The sequence below is a fragment of the Mauremys mutica genome, chromosome 11 (assembly GCF_020497125.1).
Source record: "Mauremys mutica isolate MM-2020 ecotype Southern chromosome 11, ASM2049712v1, whole genome shotgun sequence".
In the NCBI taxonomy this organism is placed as follows: domain Eukaryota; kingdom Metazoa; phylum Chordata; order Testudines; family Geoemydidae; genus Mauremys; species Mauremys mutica.
In genome coordinates, this window is record NC_059082.1 from 12,134,000 (window position 1) to 12,152,951 (window position 18,952).

General features: G+C 47.9%; 1 protein-coding gene across 2 annotated transcripts in view; it reads right to left on the reverse strand.

The window, feature by feature from the left end:
* ST8SIA2 (ST8 alpha-N-acetyl-neuraminide alpha-2,8-sialyltransferase 2) overlaps window positions 1-18,952 on the reverse strand; it is a 40,623-nt gene that overhangs the window by 14,450 nt on the left and 7,221 nt on the right. The window contains exons 1-5 of one of the 2 annotated variants that reach the window (XM_044981247.1): window positions 15,070-15,101; window positions 9,552-9,614; window positions 7,015-7,140; window positions 6,165-6,422; window positions 607-900 (exon numbers count right to left, since the gene is read on the reverse strand). In XM_044981247.1, coding sequence (XP_044837182.1) covers window positions 607-900; window positions 6,165-6,422; window positions 7,015-7,140; window positions 9,552-9,614; window positions 15,070-15,092 — 764 coding nt within the window. In that variant the 5' untranslated portion in view covers window positions 15,093-15,101. Of the gene's footprint in view, window positions 1-606; window positions 901-6,164; window positions 6,423-7,014; window positions 7,141-9,551; window positions 9,615-15,069; window positions 15,102-18,952 lie in introns of those variants that run through there. The other variant, XM_044981246.1, reaches the window with a different exon arrangement.

Sequence of the window (18,952 nt, forward strand, 5' to 3'; positions counted from 1 at the left end):
AGAATGAGAAAGAAGCGAGAAGATTAATCACTAGCTAAGCTGACCACAGCACAAATTCCTCACCGGAAAACAACAAATATGCCAGTCAAACTGCAGGTCTGAAAGTTACACTGATCAGAAATTCAGGCTTAGAGTCAACACAGCATTCACAGTCTGAGGGACCAGGGACACGGGTGTAAGGTTTGCTATCACCCCAAATCCCAGGGCTATAAACAAACACTTTGTGCAATGGGACCAGAGCTGTGAGCCTCAGCTTGCAACTTATCTAAAGCAAGGGTTCTCCAGCTCTGGTCTATGGACCATCCATTGCCCACCGAGCCCTTCCTGGTGGTCTGCAGAATAAAACACAGAGATTTGTAGTGGGTTTGGCTCAAGCCAGCTCCAGTACAAAGCACTCTCACTCGAGAGGTTCCTGAGATACCAGCTACTAAAAAATATCAGGAACGCACTGCTTTGTTGGGTCTGCAGCACATAAGTGTGTAATTGCCGAAAACTGGTAATAGATCAGCCAAAAAAAGCCGCAGGTCCCCATAACCCATCCTTGTCATTAAAGACGCGACAGTGTCTCGGCTCAGCAAGAGGGCCGGGGAGCCAGGCAGTTCTCACCCTCGGACGGCGTGCAGCAGGCGCAGCGAGGGGTAGGCGGTGCGGACGTTGATGCGGTGCTTGAGGATGAGCTCATTGACCCACTCCACGCGCTCCTTGCCCCCTTTGGCCATGAATGCGGGGATCCAGAGGATGCTGCCGTTGAGGCTGTGGAGGCGCTGCTGCAGCTTCTCCCGCCAGGTCTCGTTCACCAGGTCCTCGAAGGCACGCTGGATGACAGAGGGATTCATAGTCACAAGGTCTGTCTTCATCCCCACGTCCCAGGCATATTCCTGAACAGGGGCCAGATTACACCTGCAACACAAGAGAGAGCGTCACGGTGTGCTTCAGGGAAGGGGAAGGACGAACGTTAGTCGCCTGATTGCCAGTCCTGGGGTTGCACAGGTACAGTCCAGGCAGCGTCAGGGCAAGCTTCCTCGCAACGCCCCGTGGCAGTGTGCTGCGATCCTGCCCTGGAAGGATGAGAGCGGAGCTCATTCTCCAGGGCTCAGTCAGTCTTTGCCCTCTCTTCGCAGAGACCACCACCAAAGGGGCCAAACGGTGCCCGAGGAGAGTGGTGGTGACGAGGCAGTCTGGGGTGGTGGCTGAGCACAGTTCCAGGGACCAGGAATGCCTCACTGTGACTCCTGCCTCTGCCACTGACTTCCTGTGTGACTCGGGGCAAATCCCATAGACAGTGACCTCTGCCTGAACATAGAGATAACAACACCAGAGGGATGTTATGAGGATTGGTTAATGTTTTATAAAGAGCAGGGGAGCATTATTGTGATGAAGGCACTTGCCTATTGGTGGAGTCTGCGATTGACATGAAATGCCTTTCAGTCACTACAACCCCAGGTCAGAGTCATGGCAGATACTCTGAGGAAAGACCTTCTGCATCCCATTACCAATTCCCTAGAACATGACCTATCAAGAGCCTGCTAGGAATATCAGTGACTAACTGATGACCCCTGGGCATCTGGCTATGTTGCTAATGAGGTTTCAGAGCACACAGTATTGGAATGTTATAGTAGCCATTCAGGTCAAGGCGACGGTTTTAATACAGAAAAACCACTATGGGCAGAGCACACTCAGAAAGCGTGTGTGTACCAGGCAAGAACGTGGGGAAGGTGTGTGCCTGTGCATGTGTGCATCTGTGTGCACAGGTCTATGTATGCACGCATGTCTGCACAGCTGGTGAATGGCTACATCTCTGCTTATACAGGTCCACATTGGCTTCTGAAAGTGCTAACGTGTGTGTGTGTGTGTGTTCATAAATGTCCCAGGGCATGAATTTTTGGTGCATGTGTGTGCTTGTACCGACCTGTATCTTTTCATGTGCACAGCTAACAAACACAAGGTAACAAAATACCTATGTTTACTGCTATGACAAATTTGAAGTGATTTTTCCAGAGCAGGGAAACCCACTCTGCAACAGAGGTCTTGTGTGTCTTATTGCATCAGTATCACAACATCACATTATGAATGTCAAGTGGTGTGAGAGGTGCAGAGTCCACTGTTACCTCTGAGGATGACACGTGCACCAGGAGAAACGGGAGACTCACAAAGCCAGCAGCTCACAGGAGCAGCACCCACCACTGGGAGGAGAGAACAGCTGGTCGTGTAGCCCCAGGAAAGCCGCAGTGGCTGAGGAGCAGAGTGGGCCAAGGCTGGCTCGTTCCAGTGGTCCCTCCTGCTGGAGCTGAACCTGACCGAAAACAGAGGGGGCACCAGGGGGCTGTGCATGCTTGTGAGTGTGTGCACTGAGACACCCATCTCTCGTGACTCGGCAAGGCACTCCAAGGAATGTACAGCACCGGAGCATGCAGAGAGCTGCTCTAATTGGAAGGGCTAGTGATATCCTGTGAGAGTGTTTCCATCTCGCCCGGAATGACAATGTGACACCTGTGGTCCTTAGTTCTAGCCTGGCTGGAGTAATATTATCCCGAGTCCCCTCTTCCCTGCCTGGCGACTGTGCTAAACAGCAGACCCCATGGCACCAGCTATGCTAGGGATACCAGCAGGAGGTGGAGGCCTGGGATATCAGTGATTGTGGGCTCCAGAGGGCCAGGCTGCTTAGGGGCTGTGATCTTGAGAAACCTTTGTGCAATGTAAGAATGGACGCACGCACACATGCATGCGCACAAAAGGAATTCACTCCTGCTGCTCTGGAAACTCCTCGCACTTATTCTGTCTGTGATTCCAGCCCACATGCGAGGGCAAGGAAAGCCGTGAGGCACTGAGACTGAGGGCTGCATTTGCCTCGAGCTGGGACAAGATCACCCCCTTTCCCTGTTGCTCCTGACTGTGGAATCCAAGTCCCTTATTTCTGTCATTTTGAGTGCTGGACAGATGACTCTACTGACACATTACTATGCACCAGAGCCTGGTGCTGGCAGAATGGAGTGTGTGAGCAGCTGATGTGGCCTCTCAGGGCCCTGAAAGGTTGCTATGCTTCTGGCAATGTGCTGAAAACCCCAGATCACCCCCATGCTGCCTATCACATGCAGAGGAGGAGAAAGACCTGGATGCAGTTCTAGTCTATGTTGAATTCAAAGAAAGATTAATTCAAACTGGAACAGGTGCAGAGAAGGGCTATTAGGATGATCTGAGGAATTGGAAACCTACCTTCTGATAGGAGACTCAATGAGCTTGGCTTGTTTAGCCTAACCAAAAGAAGGCTGAGGGCAGATATGATTGCTCTCGTCAGAGGGATAAATACATGGGAGGGAGAGGAGTTATTTAAGTTAAGTGCCAATGTGGACACAAGAACAAATACATATAAACTGGCCATCAACAAGTTTAGGCTTGAAAATAGGTGAAGGTTTGTAACCATCAGAGAAGTGAAGTTCTGGAACAGCCTTCCAAGGGGAGCAGTGGGGGTGAAAAACTTAACTGGCTTTAAGACTGAGCTTGATAAATTCATGGAGAGGCTGGAATGATGGGACTGCCTACAATGGCATGTGGCCCATCAGCAACTACCAGTAGCAAAACTCCCCAATAGCTGGAGACGGGACACTAGATGGGGAAGGATCTGAGTTACTACAAAGAATTCTTTCCCAGGTATCTGCCTGGTGGGTCTTACTCATGTGTAACTGATCGCCAGATATGGGGTCGGGAAGGAATTTTCATGTGGGTCAGATTGGCAGAAACCCTGGGTTTTTGTTGCCTTCCTCTGCAGCATGGGGCACGGGTCACCTGCAGTTTAAACTAGTGTAAGTGGTGAATTCTCTGTAACTTACGGTCTTTAAACCATGATTTGAGGACTTCAGTATCTCAGCAAGAGGTTAGGGTCTATTACAGGAGTGGGTGAGCAAGGGTCTGTGGCTTGCAATGTGCAGGAGGTCAGACTAGATGATCACAATGGTCCCTTCTGATCTTAAAGTCTATCAGTCTAAGTGACTTACTCAAGGGTACGCACAGTGAGAAATAGGCTACAAGGTTCCTGATTCCTAGGTCCTTGCTCTGATCATTAGGACAAGCTGCCTTAATGGCTAATAAACTCAAAGGAAATATAGGAACTGAAAGCCAAAGACATGGCAATCTGTGTGCCCAGGAACGCAGGCCCCAGCTATCTCTGCTGGAGCCTAGTCTGCACTAGAAAAGGCTGGCTGACATGGCTATGCAGGTTTAGTTGTACCGGCAAACCCTCCTGGTGTATACTCAGTTTGTACCAGCAAAAAGTGCTTTTGCCAGTATAGCTTATTCTTGTTCCCTGAGCAAAATAAGTTACATGGCAAAATCACTTTTATGTAACTGTGTCTGCACTAGGACTTTAGTCACAGAAATGTTGCAAAAAAATCAGCCCATCAGTCGACCTTACTATACTCCAGGGGTCGGCAACCTTTGGCATGCAGCTCGCCGGGGTAAGTTTGTTTACCTGCCGCGTCCACAGGTTCGGCCGATCGCGGCTCCCACTGGCTGCAGTTCGCCACTCTGGGCCAATGGGGGCGGCGGGAAGCGATGCGGGCTGAGGGATGTGCTGGCTGCTGCCTCCTGCCGTCCCCATTGGCCTGGGACGGCGAACTGCAGCCAGTGGGAGCCGTGATCGTCCGAACCTGCAGACGCGGCAGGTAAATAAACCAGCCCGGTTCTCCAGGGTGCTTCCCCGGTGAGCCGCATGCCAAAGGTTGCCGACCCCTGCTATACTCATTCCTAGTGTAGACCTTGCCTAGGACAGTTCTCACTGCCATAAGACCACTGGCCTAACCCTTGCTGTGACCACGACAGCCTTTGTTTTCTAGGCTGGCTTTTGTTCCATTTCAAGCTGCCGAGCAAACTCTCCGGAGCACATTCCCCAAAGATCAGAGAGAGGCCCTGGGTTCCACTCTGACACACAGGACGGTTGGGTTGGCTGTGTTCGTCCAGAGGGCAGAGGTGGCATTATCTTCATTCCCATGTCACACGCAGGACTGCCTTTATAAGTCACTGATAGATTGGGCTGTCTCCATAATAGACTTGCCAGGAAGCAAATGTCTGCACAGACATAAATCACCAGCAGACATGCAGAGCTCTCAGCTAACACATCTGCATGGGCTTAAGGGATAAAGAGGCAGGCTCTGCTCCTTCTCTCTGTTTGCTACTGCAAAGTACTATTTTGACAATTTACTGTGTGTGTGTGCATGTGTGTGAGAGGCGAGGGTATGGTACATGTTTGGCTTGTGTAGGGATTGTATGTGTTTCTGGAGGGGCAGAGGGCGTGGTACGTCTGTGTGTGCATGGTGGCTTGTGTACGTGTGAGTGTGTTTATGTGAAAGAACAGAGAGTGTATTCGGGTGGAGGTGGTGCATGTGAGGGAGGATTGAGTTGGGGTGTGTGTGGGTGACAGTGGGAGAAGGTAGAGGGTGTTTGTGTAGGAATGATGTATTTGTCTGTAGGGGTGTGCAGGATAGGGTTTGCTTGCATCTGGGGGGTTTGCCTGATGCGTGTCATCAGTGTTGGTGTACTTCTCTGCCACGGTGTGGGAGCGGAGCGTGTTCTAGAAAGGGAGTGGTGTATATGAGAAGATGTGTGTGTTTGTAAGGTGGGCGGGGCACAGTGTGTGTTAGGGTGTGAGTGGCGGGTGTGTGAGAAGGATGTGTGTGTCTGTGAGGGTATGGAAGGGTGATGGTGGAGGTGTTCATGACTTGAGGGGTGTTTGTGTGGATGGAGTGCGTGTTTGACAGTGTGTGGTTGTGGAGTGCGTCAGGTTGTGGCGGGCAGGCTTGTGATGTTGTGCAAGGCCCACTTCTGAGGCACTCTGGGTACATCACAGCCCTGGCTCCTTTGCCGACTGTTTCCATCTCTTTGAATTCATATTAAACACTCCCCTGCTGGGTTTTGTTTGGTGCCCATCCTTCCCGCCCTGACAAGGGGGCTCCCTGCACTATTTAGTGCACACCGTGGGAAGGGGGAGCGTGGGCGGAGGCAGGGGGGCTGGGATATGCAGCACTCTGTCAGTCCCCCAGTGACAGGAAAGGCTCTGGCCCAGTCACCTGGCTTGGAGCCTGGGGGTCCCATCCCTGGATCCCCGTGTGTTTTGTGGGAGTGAGTAGGAGCTCTGCTGTAGGGGAGGCATGGCCTCTCTGACCCCTCACTACCTGATGACGAAGCTGTGAGCGTCGATCTCTCTCCCGCAGCCACTGTTCAGCAGGATCCCCGAGTTGCCCACGATGGCGCAGGTCCGGAAGTGCTTGCCCTTCAGGGGCGAGGTCCTTGGCAGCAGCTCATAGAGGTTCTGGGAGACGTTCATGGTGCTGTCCCTGTCAAAGACGTAGTGGATGACGTCCCCGGGCTTCAGGGTCCCCTTCAGCACCGAGATGTCCTTCTCCGCATCCAGGAACTTCAAGATCTGTTTCCTTCGGGAAGGAAATAAAACAGATCTAGGGAAAGCTTGCGGCACGGCCTATGACTGCAAAGCACCCTCGTCCTGCTTGTCTATGCTCCACAGCCTGGCTGCAGAGAGACTGACAGCCTTCAGGAGCCACTCAGACTTTAGCATTCCACTTGCTACCCCATGTGTGCTATAAAATGGCTCCCCACCTTAATGTATGCATCTCCCATGCCCCCTTTTCCACCAGAGCAGGTCCTTAACAAGCCCATCACTGCCGCTCTGCTTTCCGCCAGCAGGGGGCACTGTATTTACTCACAAGGTGGCAGATTTCCTTCCCCCCAGGAGTGGCTTATCATGGTGAATCTGCAGCGCACTCTGGCCTCTGCTTGTCTCCAAGAGTGGAGGCTCAAGCGTGTGTCGCTCTGTTAATGCGAAGCCACCCAGCTGAGCTGGGAATTCATTTCCAAGCGATCGCTTACAGATATGAAGGCTAGCCCAGCAGGAGATAAACATTTTATTTCTTTCTTGACTTCTTTAGATGATATACTGAGGCAATTTGCCAGCTTGCACTGGAGAGGACCAAATCTGTCTCTTGTCCTATAGGTAATTACCAGTACCTGATCTTCAAAGAGAGTGTCTGGTTGTGTCTCCATCTGAATGAAGCTGGTTTAATGTGCTTAATGCTTTCATTACTTCTGTCAACAACAGCTGGAGATGAAGAGCCATTTATTACTACTTCGGCTCTAGAGAAAAGAGAGACAGAGAGAGGAGAGACATGATCCGTTAGCTTCCCAATGGCATCTCTAATCACGCTGAGGTGGCTGGGATTCAAACTTCTTTAGAAAAGCAAAATTGCAGTTATTACCTGAGCAGGGAAGGAAAGCCTATTTATTCTCTACTACTACACACACACACAAACTCAAACACAGACACAGACACACACAAATACACACAGATTTACAGACAGACACACAAACACATGCATATACAGACTGATACACACACAGACTCAACAGGCAGACACACAGATATACAGACACTCACACAAACAAAAACCAAACAGAGATTCTCACAGAGACTTAGACAGACACGGGGACAGATTCACATGCAAAGATTCTATACACAGACAGCAAACACAGTTCTGCTCACAGACCATGACACAAACAGATACCCCCCCGCACCACACATGTGCCCTTCTCACAAATGACAAATCAGATCCACCTGTTGTGGGTTAAATCAGAAAAATCTGCTCTTTACTTCACCTCAGCAAGAGAAATGAATTTAGCTGAGATGCTGGGGCACTGGTACTACCGGCAAATGCTCCATTACGAACAGCAGGGATCTTTGATAACTTTTCTTCCCTTCAGAGGAGAACAATGAGATTTCATGGCATCCACTCTGCGCTAGGGCGCCAGACCCTGGCGAATGACTGGGCGGGGGGAGCCCAGAGAGCGGTCAGGTACCCAGGTGTTGCAGCTCTGGAGATGATCATTGTGAGATCCCAAACTTAATCACTGAATCAGCAAAACAATCGAGGCCCCAACATTTCAATTCAATTTGCATCAAATGGCATAAATGATGGGAACCGCTGCATGCTTTATGTCTGCGAGCCTCCCTCCAAAAAGAATAACCGAGAGGCTCATCAGGAAGCAGGGCATGTGTATGCAGCCCAGAAAAACCCTTCACACTCCAGAGTACACTGGAAAATTCACAGCCAGAGTGTTTGCTGCCAGCTGAGCAGAATGTCCCTCCTCATTGCAAGAGGCCACGCTCAGGCGGGCGAGAGTTGGCAAATGAAGAGATCCATACCCAGCAGATAAACACCTCAGAGGGAGAGGAATTACCCCTAGAGAGCCCCCCAGGAGACACGGGGTGAGAGTAGAAAGGGATGCTTTTGAATGTACCAGGTAAAACTGTCCTGACAATGAGCTACAGTAGCTGGGGGCAGCGTGACATAAGGCTGTGTCCATTCACAACGATGCAATGTGAGGTGCAGCAGTGGAGTGTTGAGTCCATTCCTCCAGGAATGCTGGCTGCCTTATGTAGGCCACCTTGGCAATTTGCCCCCAGTTGGGAGGAGGGACAGCTCAGTAGTTTAAGCATTGGCCTGCTAAACCCAAAGTTGTGAGCCCAATCCTTAAGGGGGCCACTTAGGGATCTGCAGCAAAATAAGTAGTTGGTCCTGCTAGTGAAGGCAGGGGGCTGGACTCAATGACCTTTCAGGGTCCCTTCCAGCTCTATGAGATAGGTATATCTCCATCTATTCTTTACTTATTAGGCGGCTTGTTTGCTTCAGGTACACATGGGGAATGATTGACAGGAGATCTCAGGCACACGTGAGGATATTTTGGGACTCCTGCTACTTAATATTTAGAGAGGCAAGCTGAATATATTTCTAGATGCTAGTTGTCACTGCGTGTGTATATACAAACTAGCAAAGTATGATCTGCAGAGACTGCCAATAAGGCTAGCTACCAATCTTACACTTCACCACATAATCTGATCTCCTGCAAGGCAAATTTAGAAAATGCAAAAAAATGCCAAAGTTAATTGGGCGGAGAAAACCTTCCTAGCAATAACTGTGATGTTTTTGTGCTTGATGCTTTTTGTATTTTGATGAGGTGTGTGGCATCACCGTGTCACAATGCAGTGCGATGACACAAAGTGTCATCGAGTGTTGTCACTAAGCTACCCAATTATAGCATATAACAATGTTGTGATGATATGGGATCTTGCAAATGACCTTGAAGGATGTCCCACTACCACTGAATGCCTGTAGTGCCACAGAATGACTTTGTGATGGAGTGAGGTCTCCGTGTCACTGAGTGGCATTATGATGCAACAGAATGACAGTCTGATGTCATAGAAAGAAATCCCTTTTGTAATACCACGGTGGAAAATTGCAAAGGTGGAAACTTTCCCAACTTTCTTCCATATTCTCAATCACTGCAACTTGCAGATCCTTGGTCATTTGCAAATAATTATTGCATTGAAGTAGAGGGGGGAGAATGATTAAGAAAATGTAAAGCAGAAGGGAAAAGAAACAGATACATTTGCTAAATAAGAAGAGTACCATCCAGCGAAGAAGAAGAAGAAGAAGATTAATAGCTGCCTTAGAGCAAAAACAAATGAACACAAAATCTAATTTACAAACCTATTAGATTTGCTATGTAAGCTGTTCACAGATGATCTGATTGTACCTCTGCCTCCAGAATTCCTGCAAGACAAAGGAAATGCATTATTTATAAACCCAGCTCCTCTTTGCAAAGCATTGTTCAACAGTCAAGAGATCCTCAAAGCTGCTACAACACTCACACTTCACACCATCCAAAATGGCAACATCCAGGGGCGGGGTCTCACGCCCTTCTTCAAAGTGCTGCCCCATTGAGACTGAACCAAAATTGGGGAGCCACCCCCATCTGGTAGTCCAAAGAATAGGTTAAAAGTAATTTGCATTAACCACTTTAGAGTGCCACAGGTTTCAAGTAAAGGGCCTGATCTTCTCATCCTGACAAGCTGCACTTGGAGCAAGACGGGGGTGAGCATCATGGTATCTTTAAACCACCTTTATGCTACCCTGATCCTAAGGTAGGCCACGGGTCTGTCCAGCCCAGTTCCCAGTGTGCCCCTCTAACTTACACGTGACTGCCCCAATGTGACAGCCATGTGCGGATCAGAGGGGAGCACGGATTCCCTGGCCACACCCTTTTTTGCCTGGCCATGCTCATATAACAGGGACTAGAAGTGGGAGTCGCATAGGAGCTAAATTTTCAGCCCAGGGTCATGTGTAGTAACAAAAAAAAAACTCCAGATGGGCTGGAACCCCAGACCCAAACAGCTTCATAGAGAGGAAATTTGGATCCGAATCCTGATCTGAATATCATGGCTTGGGCCCATCTCCGAATAGAACTGTGCGTCTGTAGATGCCCCTTTCACCTGAGGATCTCATAGTACTGTTAGGGATTTTAAGGGGTCCCACTTGCCCCAGACTGTGTCCCGCTTGCCCCAAGTTGAATTAGCTGAGCATAATTAACATTAGGCCATTATAGGTCAGCTTGATATTAAGACATAGGATAGCTGGTATGGCATAATCGAAAGGCCAACAGGAGAAAGGGGAACCAACGCCTACTGATAATTGTGAAACATGGCCTAGTATAACAGCATATTAGCAATGGAAAATTAATAAAGAGTCTTGTACAATGTAGCCGCACGTAGGTGGGCGCACATGTATTTGGGAGGGGGCTTGCAGTTGTATTGGGCAATTTGGTAAACAATAAGGCGTTATTAACAATTAAGATTTGTAATGTGATAGGGAATTTGCCAGACCCCCACCCATAGGGTCAGAAGCAGACTGTATCCTAACCCCCGCCTTTCAGGCCCAGGCCTGTTAGCAAAACCCAATTGCTATATAGGACAAAGGTTAATTTCTGCAAAACTTGTCTGTCTGTATAAGGGGGCGAGGGGGGGTGATGGTGATAAAGAAACCAGAAAAAGGGGAACGAAGGGAAGCTCAGCTAGAATGCTGAGCCTTATCCAATGCAACCGCAAAGGAGGGGTCTTACAGGCAGGCAGACTACCAACGAAAACCACATTTGGCACAATAACAGGAAAAACCCTAGATGGTAACAGGCTCGCTAAAAGGAAGAAAGTATGCCAAATAAGGAGTTAATAACGTACAATGTGTGTGATGTGTAATTATGCTTTGTGGTTTTAGCCTTTATAAGCTTGGTGAAAATCTGTTAAAGACAAGGCGGCTGATTCCCCCTTGCTTGGGGATACGCCGACCTTCCCTTTATGCATAATTGTATTGTGTACCCTAATAAAGGTGCCTCAGTGTGTCTGACCCAAAATCAACGGTGTGGTCAATTTTTCCACGACAGTACTTCATGTTAGCCCAGTTTTACAGGTGAGATCCAGAGGCTGAGAATGTATACTGGAGTCCTCATTTTCCTGAAACCCCATCCCATCCTGTCCTGTACCTAGAATATTGTCAGCGTGGGTGAGGGGAAGGATTTAGTTTAATGGAGGAGGTGCTTTTTAGGTTGTTTGTTTCTGTGGGTTCATACTCTGAGTTTCAAACTAACATCAAAACAGCCCAGAGCGCTAGGTTTTTGCATGATGTCTGCCACTGCCACAAATAACTCACAGAAATAGCTTTGGTCCCACCTGATGGACGACCGTCACATGGCAACGGACACAGGCCGAATCTCAGCCTTTGACAGTGGATCCCAAGGGCCCATTTACAAGCCCTAGTTGGGGTGGACAGCATGGCTCCAGCCTGGTCCTGATCATTTCTCTCCAGCAGATTCCAGTGAGTGGTGAGTAACTGTTCTTTATCCTCCCCAGCCCTGAGAGGTTCAGTGCCTCAGCGGTCAGCCCTGGCCCCCATCCGTTACAAGGTACAGAAGAGCACGTCAGCAGAAATGATCAGATTCCATGGCCTGCCCTGCTACCAGCATGTTGACGAGACCCCTGACTAGACTACACCTCCCATCATGCACCTACAATGTGCCACACAGCTTAGTCAGAGGGAGGACTGCACTGCATCATGGAAGCTGTAGTCTGGCCAGAGAGCCCAGTCCATCGGACAGAATGGTGTTATCAGGCAACCCAAATTTCAGCTCCCATGAGGCAGCACGCCACAATAAAGAAACGCAGTTTAATGTTAAACTGACACGAAATAAATGTTTTGGATCAGTACAGCAATCCAAAATATTACATTACCATTTGAACTGACCTGAAAGGAAATAGTTCACGTCAGTTTTCCCAATGGAAAATCAAAAATTTGCAGCAAAATCAAAATTTTTCCCCAGAAAATTTTGATTTTTCCAAAACTGCATTTTCCATCAGAAAAATTCCCAACCAGCTCTGTTAATAATAACCTCCCCTGCTATCACAGGTGAGAATGTACGCTGGCTCCCAGATCATCAAAGTAGTGCACAGCCTAAGGGTCACACTAAATACATCTCTGCTTCTCAAGAAAAAGGCAGCAGCAGTGGCTAGAAATGCCTTCCTCTACCTCTAGGTCACCCTGAGACTTCATGCTTCTCTCTCAGAGGAGGACGTGGCAAACAAGATCCACTTCTAGACTGGACTCCTGCAACTGCTTTTATCTTGGGCTGTCAGTTAAGGCCAACCAAACATCTCCATCCTGTCCAACAGACAGCAGCCCACCTCCTGGGTGAGTCATGGGGAACACATCATGCCAGTACAGTGTCCACTGGCTTCCTGTGCCCAAGACTGGCTCCAATTCAAGGTCCTGGAATTAGTCTATGAAAACCTTCAGGTCAGACTGCGATACCTTACCACAAATAGTCTCAATGAAATCAGGGGGACTATTTGGTACAGCCTATTATGGGCTGGACTAGATTACCCAAATGAAGCCTTGTCATTCACGAGCCTGAGACCACTGCACTCACCAGAGACACAGAAACTAGATCTTCCCAAAGTCAGATTCTTGGGAGCCAGAGGTAAGACATTTCTAGTGCTGGCTCCCAGGCTGATGCACCATTCTACCAGGGGAGAGGGGGAAAAAACCAGACAAGTGTCCAATCTGCTGACTGCAGAGCTCACTCCTTCTTTAGCCTGGCAAGCTCAGGGAATTGGCTGCCAGTTCCTACTGATGCTCAATAGGAGTTGGGCATGTAATTCTCTTAGACCAATTAGAAAATAACAGCTTTAAGAGGATAAGCAAAAGAAAAGAGTCCTGTATCTCCAGAAAGAATTTGAGTCTCGAGTGAAAACTCAGGGAGCTGGGAGACAGGTTCCCCTCTTAATACCAAATCCCCTGAGCATCTTATCTGGGACGTGTTGTTTTGGAGCATGCCATCATATGCAGTTTCCTGCTTCCCACAGGACACTGTATATTATCCGACTGGAGGGATCCCTCCTGTAACACTTTTTCATTCCTTTGACAAGTCTGAGAATCAATTGCTATTTCATCTCGTCAAGGGGGTGGCAGGGCTGATTTCTGCAGAGAGCATTTATCAAGCATCCATTTTAATAGGGTTCACCGCAGGGTGGGAGAGCAGTCTAGATTAGTGTGCAATCTATGCATCCTTTTCAAAGCCTTGTCCTTTGAAGAAGCCGCCCAAATGGGATTCACGCTCCCTCACAATCTCTGTAATACAGATAGGGACTGGATTAAGGGCTTAGAAAGGGAAACGTATCTCCCTACTGCCTGAATAAGTGGTTGCCCAAAATCTCTGCGGCACGCAGGAAAGGGGAAATCCATAGAAATTAGGAGATGGAGAAGACCCTTGTGACTGGGGCTGTGTCAAGCTGAGAAGACGGTTAATCAGCGGGAATGATGTCAGTGGAAAGACCCAGGTACCTAGGGACAAAGCTGTATTGACCCCACAGCCATGTGACAAGAGGGAATGTGAAATGTGATCCATGGCTGATGATCACCCTGAGCCACTTGCGCAGAGCTCTATTTCCAGTGCTCGCTGGTTAATGACCTGATAGGAGAATAACTTCAGGAGAAAAACAAACAATGGCTCTGCTTGCAAATATTTCTTGCATGTGCTTTCCCCTTTTCTCATCAGCGTTTGCCAAGCTTTTCTCCCGAGGGTGGATTTAAAGCTTGCAGTCCGGAGGGCATGTGAAATGCCAGTCATGGAGAGCGCTGCAGGCATCCAAGCCCATCCAGGATTGGAGAGGTATCCTCCCATTTACATCTCTAGCCTGAGGGCATCTAAACTAAATCTGGTGACAGCTCTCACATAAGGGAATCGCAGAAGAACTCTATGCCTTATGTCTCCAACCTGGTGGCATCTCAAATGCGGGACAAGGTGTGGCCTGATGGAAGGAGTTCAGGCAAATGTTTCATTTCCCCAGCTGAAACATGCAGCAATGTGAGGGCATACCCAATGTGAGGACATCTGCAATGCTAGTCATGGTCACCGCAGCAGGCACGCAGCTGGCATAAAGGATTCTGGGCATCACTCTCTTGAACTAGGTCGGCGGATGAAATGCTGCTCATGGTGACTGCGCCAGTCCCTGAGCTGATTTCATTTATTCTTCACCATCACCTGAAGCCTCAGGTGTTGACCACTGGTTTGGCATGACATCAGGCTTGATGGACCAATGGTGTGAGCTGGGGAATCTTGTTTCCCTCCAGTGAATAAATACTAAAAATATGGTTGAACTCTGCACCTTTCCTCTTTGCAGTCTAACATTTGGATACTTTCCCCACATCTCCTCTCTGTATAGTTAAAGTCATCGTGCAGCATGAACATGGTCTGCAGGGCTGCTTGTCTCTTCCCAGCTGGGTCACTGGGCAGCTCTCCAATGGTGACTGTCCGAGCAAATCTATTGTTTAGACACCGTGATCCTGACAGGGAAAAGATTTTCCCAGGTTTCTCATGCTCACAGACAACACATGAAGGGCAATACCCCTGGGTCACTCCACTTCACTGGCCAGCAGAGAGGAAAATACTAAGAGGTAGGCGGTGCTAATTAAAAGAAACAAATGAAAAAAGTCAGCCCATTTTACTCTAGCTCAGTTGATCCAGATTTAAATCTCTCAGCCTCACGTGGTAAAGACCAGCCACTATTAAAGTTATACAGACAGACGATGTAAAAAGCTTCCTAATGCTGCATGGCTGTAGTCACTTATTAATCTAAGCGTTATCAGTTTGATCTTGCAGTCAGCCCCAAAGCGTACTAACCTGCTTCCCAATTCCATCCACATAGCTCAGGTCCTTTGACTTCTGTTTGGAGCTGTTTTCCAGTGACCAAGTAGCATAGATGTATGGTAGTTCTATATCATGGCTGAGTATCCTGGGCTCTTTTATTTTCACTTTGAGGTGGTGGGGCTGAATTTGGGCTATGAAAGGTGTTATGTTGGCCAAGAAGCGCTGTATACAAATGTAAGGGTGACATGATTTATAAATCACAGGATGGGGAGGAAAGATTGTCCCATAGTTCAGACTCTAGAGTCGAATGAATCATTTACGATGAATAATTTATTTGAAGAATTTTCTATTCACAACTTGTTTGTGACCAGCCTGCGATTTTTCTCAAAGGCACTTTTTTTCTGAAATGATTTGCTCACTCTTCCTTGGGAACTGTTCTTAGTCTGTAGCTTATTCACAAGCCGTGTGTTGTGAGTTTTCGATATGCAAGTTCCAATCTGCCGTGATTGGACAAGTACGTCACATTGCACATTTGGATGAGTGGAACTCTGGAGGCAGTTTTCTGGTCCAAATTCTCAGGATTACGAATTTGAAATATACTCCCATAGCCCCTTAAAATGCACAGTTGCCATTAACATCCTTGCCAGTCAGCTCATTCACTGGAATATTCATGGAAAATGAACCCAAAAAAGGGCACAGTAAAAGTGAACTGGCTGAAAAATTACAAACAAAGCTCAATGATCATTTTTGCAATATTCACCTTGTTTTAGTGTATCTATAGCTAGTTCTGCCACAGACTTCCTGAGAGACCTCGGGCAAAGCCATTTTAGCTCTGTGCCTCAGCTTCTTCCCTTTGGAAAATGGAGACAATCATAGCTACATAGTCCATGGGGGTGGGGACTATTAAACTAAATTCAGGCCCTTTGATATTCCCAGAAAACAGGTTCTATTGAGGTACAATGTATCATGGTTATAACCGATGATCTCAAATACTGATTCATTAAGTTCTACCACTCTCCTTTGAGCCAAGTACATTTGATCATCTCCCTGTTACAGATAGGTCAGAGAAGGTAAGTGACTTGGTCATGGTCACTCAAGCAGACAGTGTCAGAACAGAAACTGCAGGAACAGAAACTCACTTATACACACAACCACTCAGGCACAAATTGACACAGAGACAAACTCATAGACAGACACACCGCCTTACAGACAGACATACCAACACAGACACACACACACACACACACACAGACACACACACAGACTCAACATGCAGACACATAGCTCTACACACAGACACAAACAGAAAACGCACATTCTCAGACAGATACAGAGATTCTATACAGACAGCAAACACAGTCCTGCTCACAGATGCTAACACACCCAGATACCATCCCTCCCCGCCCCCTGACATACCCCATCACAAATGACAAATCAGATCCACCTGTTGGAATGGGTTGAATCCACATCAGAAAAAAAATGACCTTTCTGTTAACCCAGCAAGCAAAATGAATTGAGCTGAGATGCTGGGCATTGCATGCAGGATTTGGTACTAGTAGTAAACGCCCCATTATGAACAGCAGGGCTCTTTGATAACTTTTCGCTGAAATCAAACCATCTTTGCAAAGCCTTTTGATATTGGTGAATTGGCAAATTCCCACCAAAAAATGTTTCACTGATGTTTTTCTGACTAGCTGTAGATTTGGAGTTTTGGCTTGGTTCTTTACAGAGATAGGAGCCAACTGTAAGATTTGGTTTGGAATGATGAAATCCTCCTCTGCACCCCAAAATGTATAGGTGCTTGGAGCTGCGATTTTGCTTTGGGACAATGCCCAGGTGTGATGCTGTCTGGTGAAGGTTCGGTCTGAGTCCAGCAAGCTTGACTGTGGATGGTTCAGCTGGGCTTCAGTTTATACATGAACCTTTCACCTGGACATATGAGTCTGTCTTGAAAATGAATTTGGTTTGTCTTACCCGGTTCTCCATTTGAGCATATCACAATACAGCACATCTGGCTCAAGACAAGCTGTGGAACAGCAGTGGGTGCTGTACATGAGGAGTGAACCTAATTGACGGAACAATGTGAGACCCAGGAATGGACTAGCAGCAGGCCTCAGAAGTGAAGTGAGGTGCACTGGCAGAGTTGTGTAGGGCCTAGGACTGGGACAACAGCAGTTCTGCAGGTCAGGCTGGTTAAGGCGATTTGCAGAGCTGTGCATGTGAAACTTGTTGGGTGCTGGCCTGCAGTATGCCTGGCTCTCACCACCCGTCTTTGTCCTAGATTTCCATAAGTACTAACCTGACTCACAAGTCAGAAATAAAATCCAAAGTCAGTAAAGAAGTGAGGGGATCAGAGAAATATTTTTGACGCTTAAGGTCAGATACTTAAAGGCCCCCTCTGATACCACTTCTCCCAAAGCCCAGATTTGTCACTACCATAGACATCTTGCTGAAACATCTCACATTTCACAACCCGCTGTAAGGAGTCAGGACATTTGATAGTGGCAGATTGTCCGTCGTCGTCCTCCCCCACCCGACTTTTCAGCAGTGGCCTTTACACTTGTCACTGCAGGGTATGAAAAAGACCAAGATTGAGAGGACATTGGAGTAGGGGCCAGTAGCGAGACCTGTCAACTCCCACTCTCCTGGCAAGTGAGGTTCCCTCTTTTGGGATTAGGAAATTGTGAATGCGTTTCTCTGCTGGGACGAAGGACCTGGCAATGTGTCTCAATGAGACATTTGAAATCTCACTTACAAATATTTGAAATCTCACTTGTTCGCGTTGTCACAGCTTGGCAGCCTTGGTGTTAAAACCTTCCTAAATATCAGATGCTATTTTTAGAGCTGTGAGCTTAATTCCTCCTAATGTCATGAGACTGAATTCTAGAGACTGCGTCCATGCTGAGCGTTTCAGGGAAATTCCCACATCCTTGCTGTAGGGCTGATGCAGCTCCACCAGGACTAGCAACAAGGGGAGTGCTGGTGGAGACGAGCCACTGGGAGGTCTAGAGCAGAGCTAGAAGACACACTGACTTCTGAACTATGTTACAACTCCCAACTTTGCTTGCACCAGTGGAGATGCACTGGTGCTAGACCAGTGGTGGGAGAATGCCCTACAACTCTCCGTGTAGACATGGCTATGCCATTCTGATACTGACTTCAGTGTAGCCACTCTGGGTCTACAGCAGTGTAAGCGAGAGCAGAATTTGGCCCTTGTCACAAATAAGTGTTTGTCTCATTGCAAGTGTAACCTGAAGACACAGGAACCGAGACCCCATGCATAGTGCCTGAGAGAGGAAAAGCTAATTACATTGAAGTGCTGACATGGAGAAATCAGTGAAGAATCAGCATGAAAGGAACAAATCTAAACATGGAAGTGCAGCTGAGGTAGCCTAGAATGAGGCAATGGGAGGGAATCCTCAAACTGCCTTTCACAAGGACGTGACACTGGGATCCATTTTCATTGATGGTGATGGGAGTGACACAGCGAAGCCCCTTTTCCATTGCTTTCAAACATGCAACCCAAAGAACCAACAGATGGGAAAATGGCACTTGGTGCAATCAGAGCAGCACTTGTTATGGGTTATCTCAATCTCCTTTGGTAGCTGTCTTGGCCTTTATTGAGCACCCAGCCCCAAGCGATCTTGGTTCTAGGTTCTTGACTCTTTCTCTTCCTACAACTAGCTTACTGTCTCTTGAACTTGTTTTAAAACAAACAATGAGCTAGATGGATAAAAAAGGAGGCATCTCTGAAGTGTCAGGTTTCAGATCCACACACAGGCCCAATATAATGGCAATGGGACATGACTTACCAGTCATTCTTACTCTTGTTTTATCACTGTTTTACAGTAAAAGCAGTAGCAGGCTTCAGGAAGAGGGATTAGCCACACATTTCACATCACCATGCATCTATGCA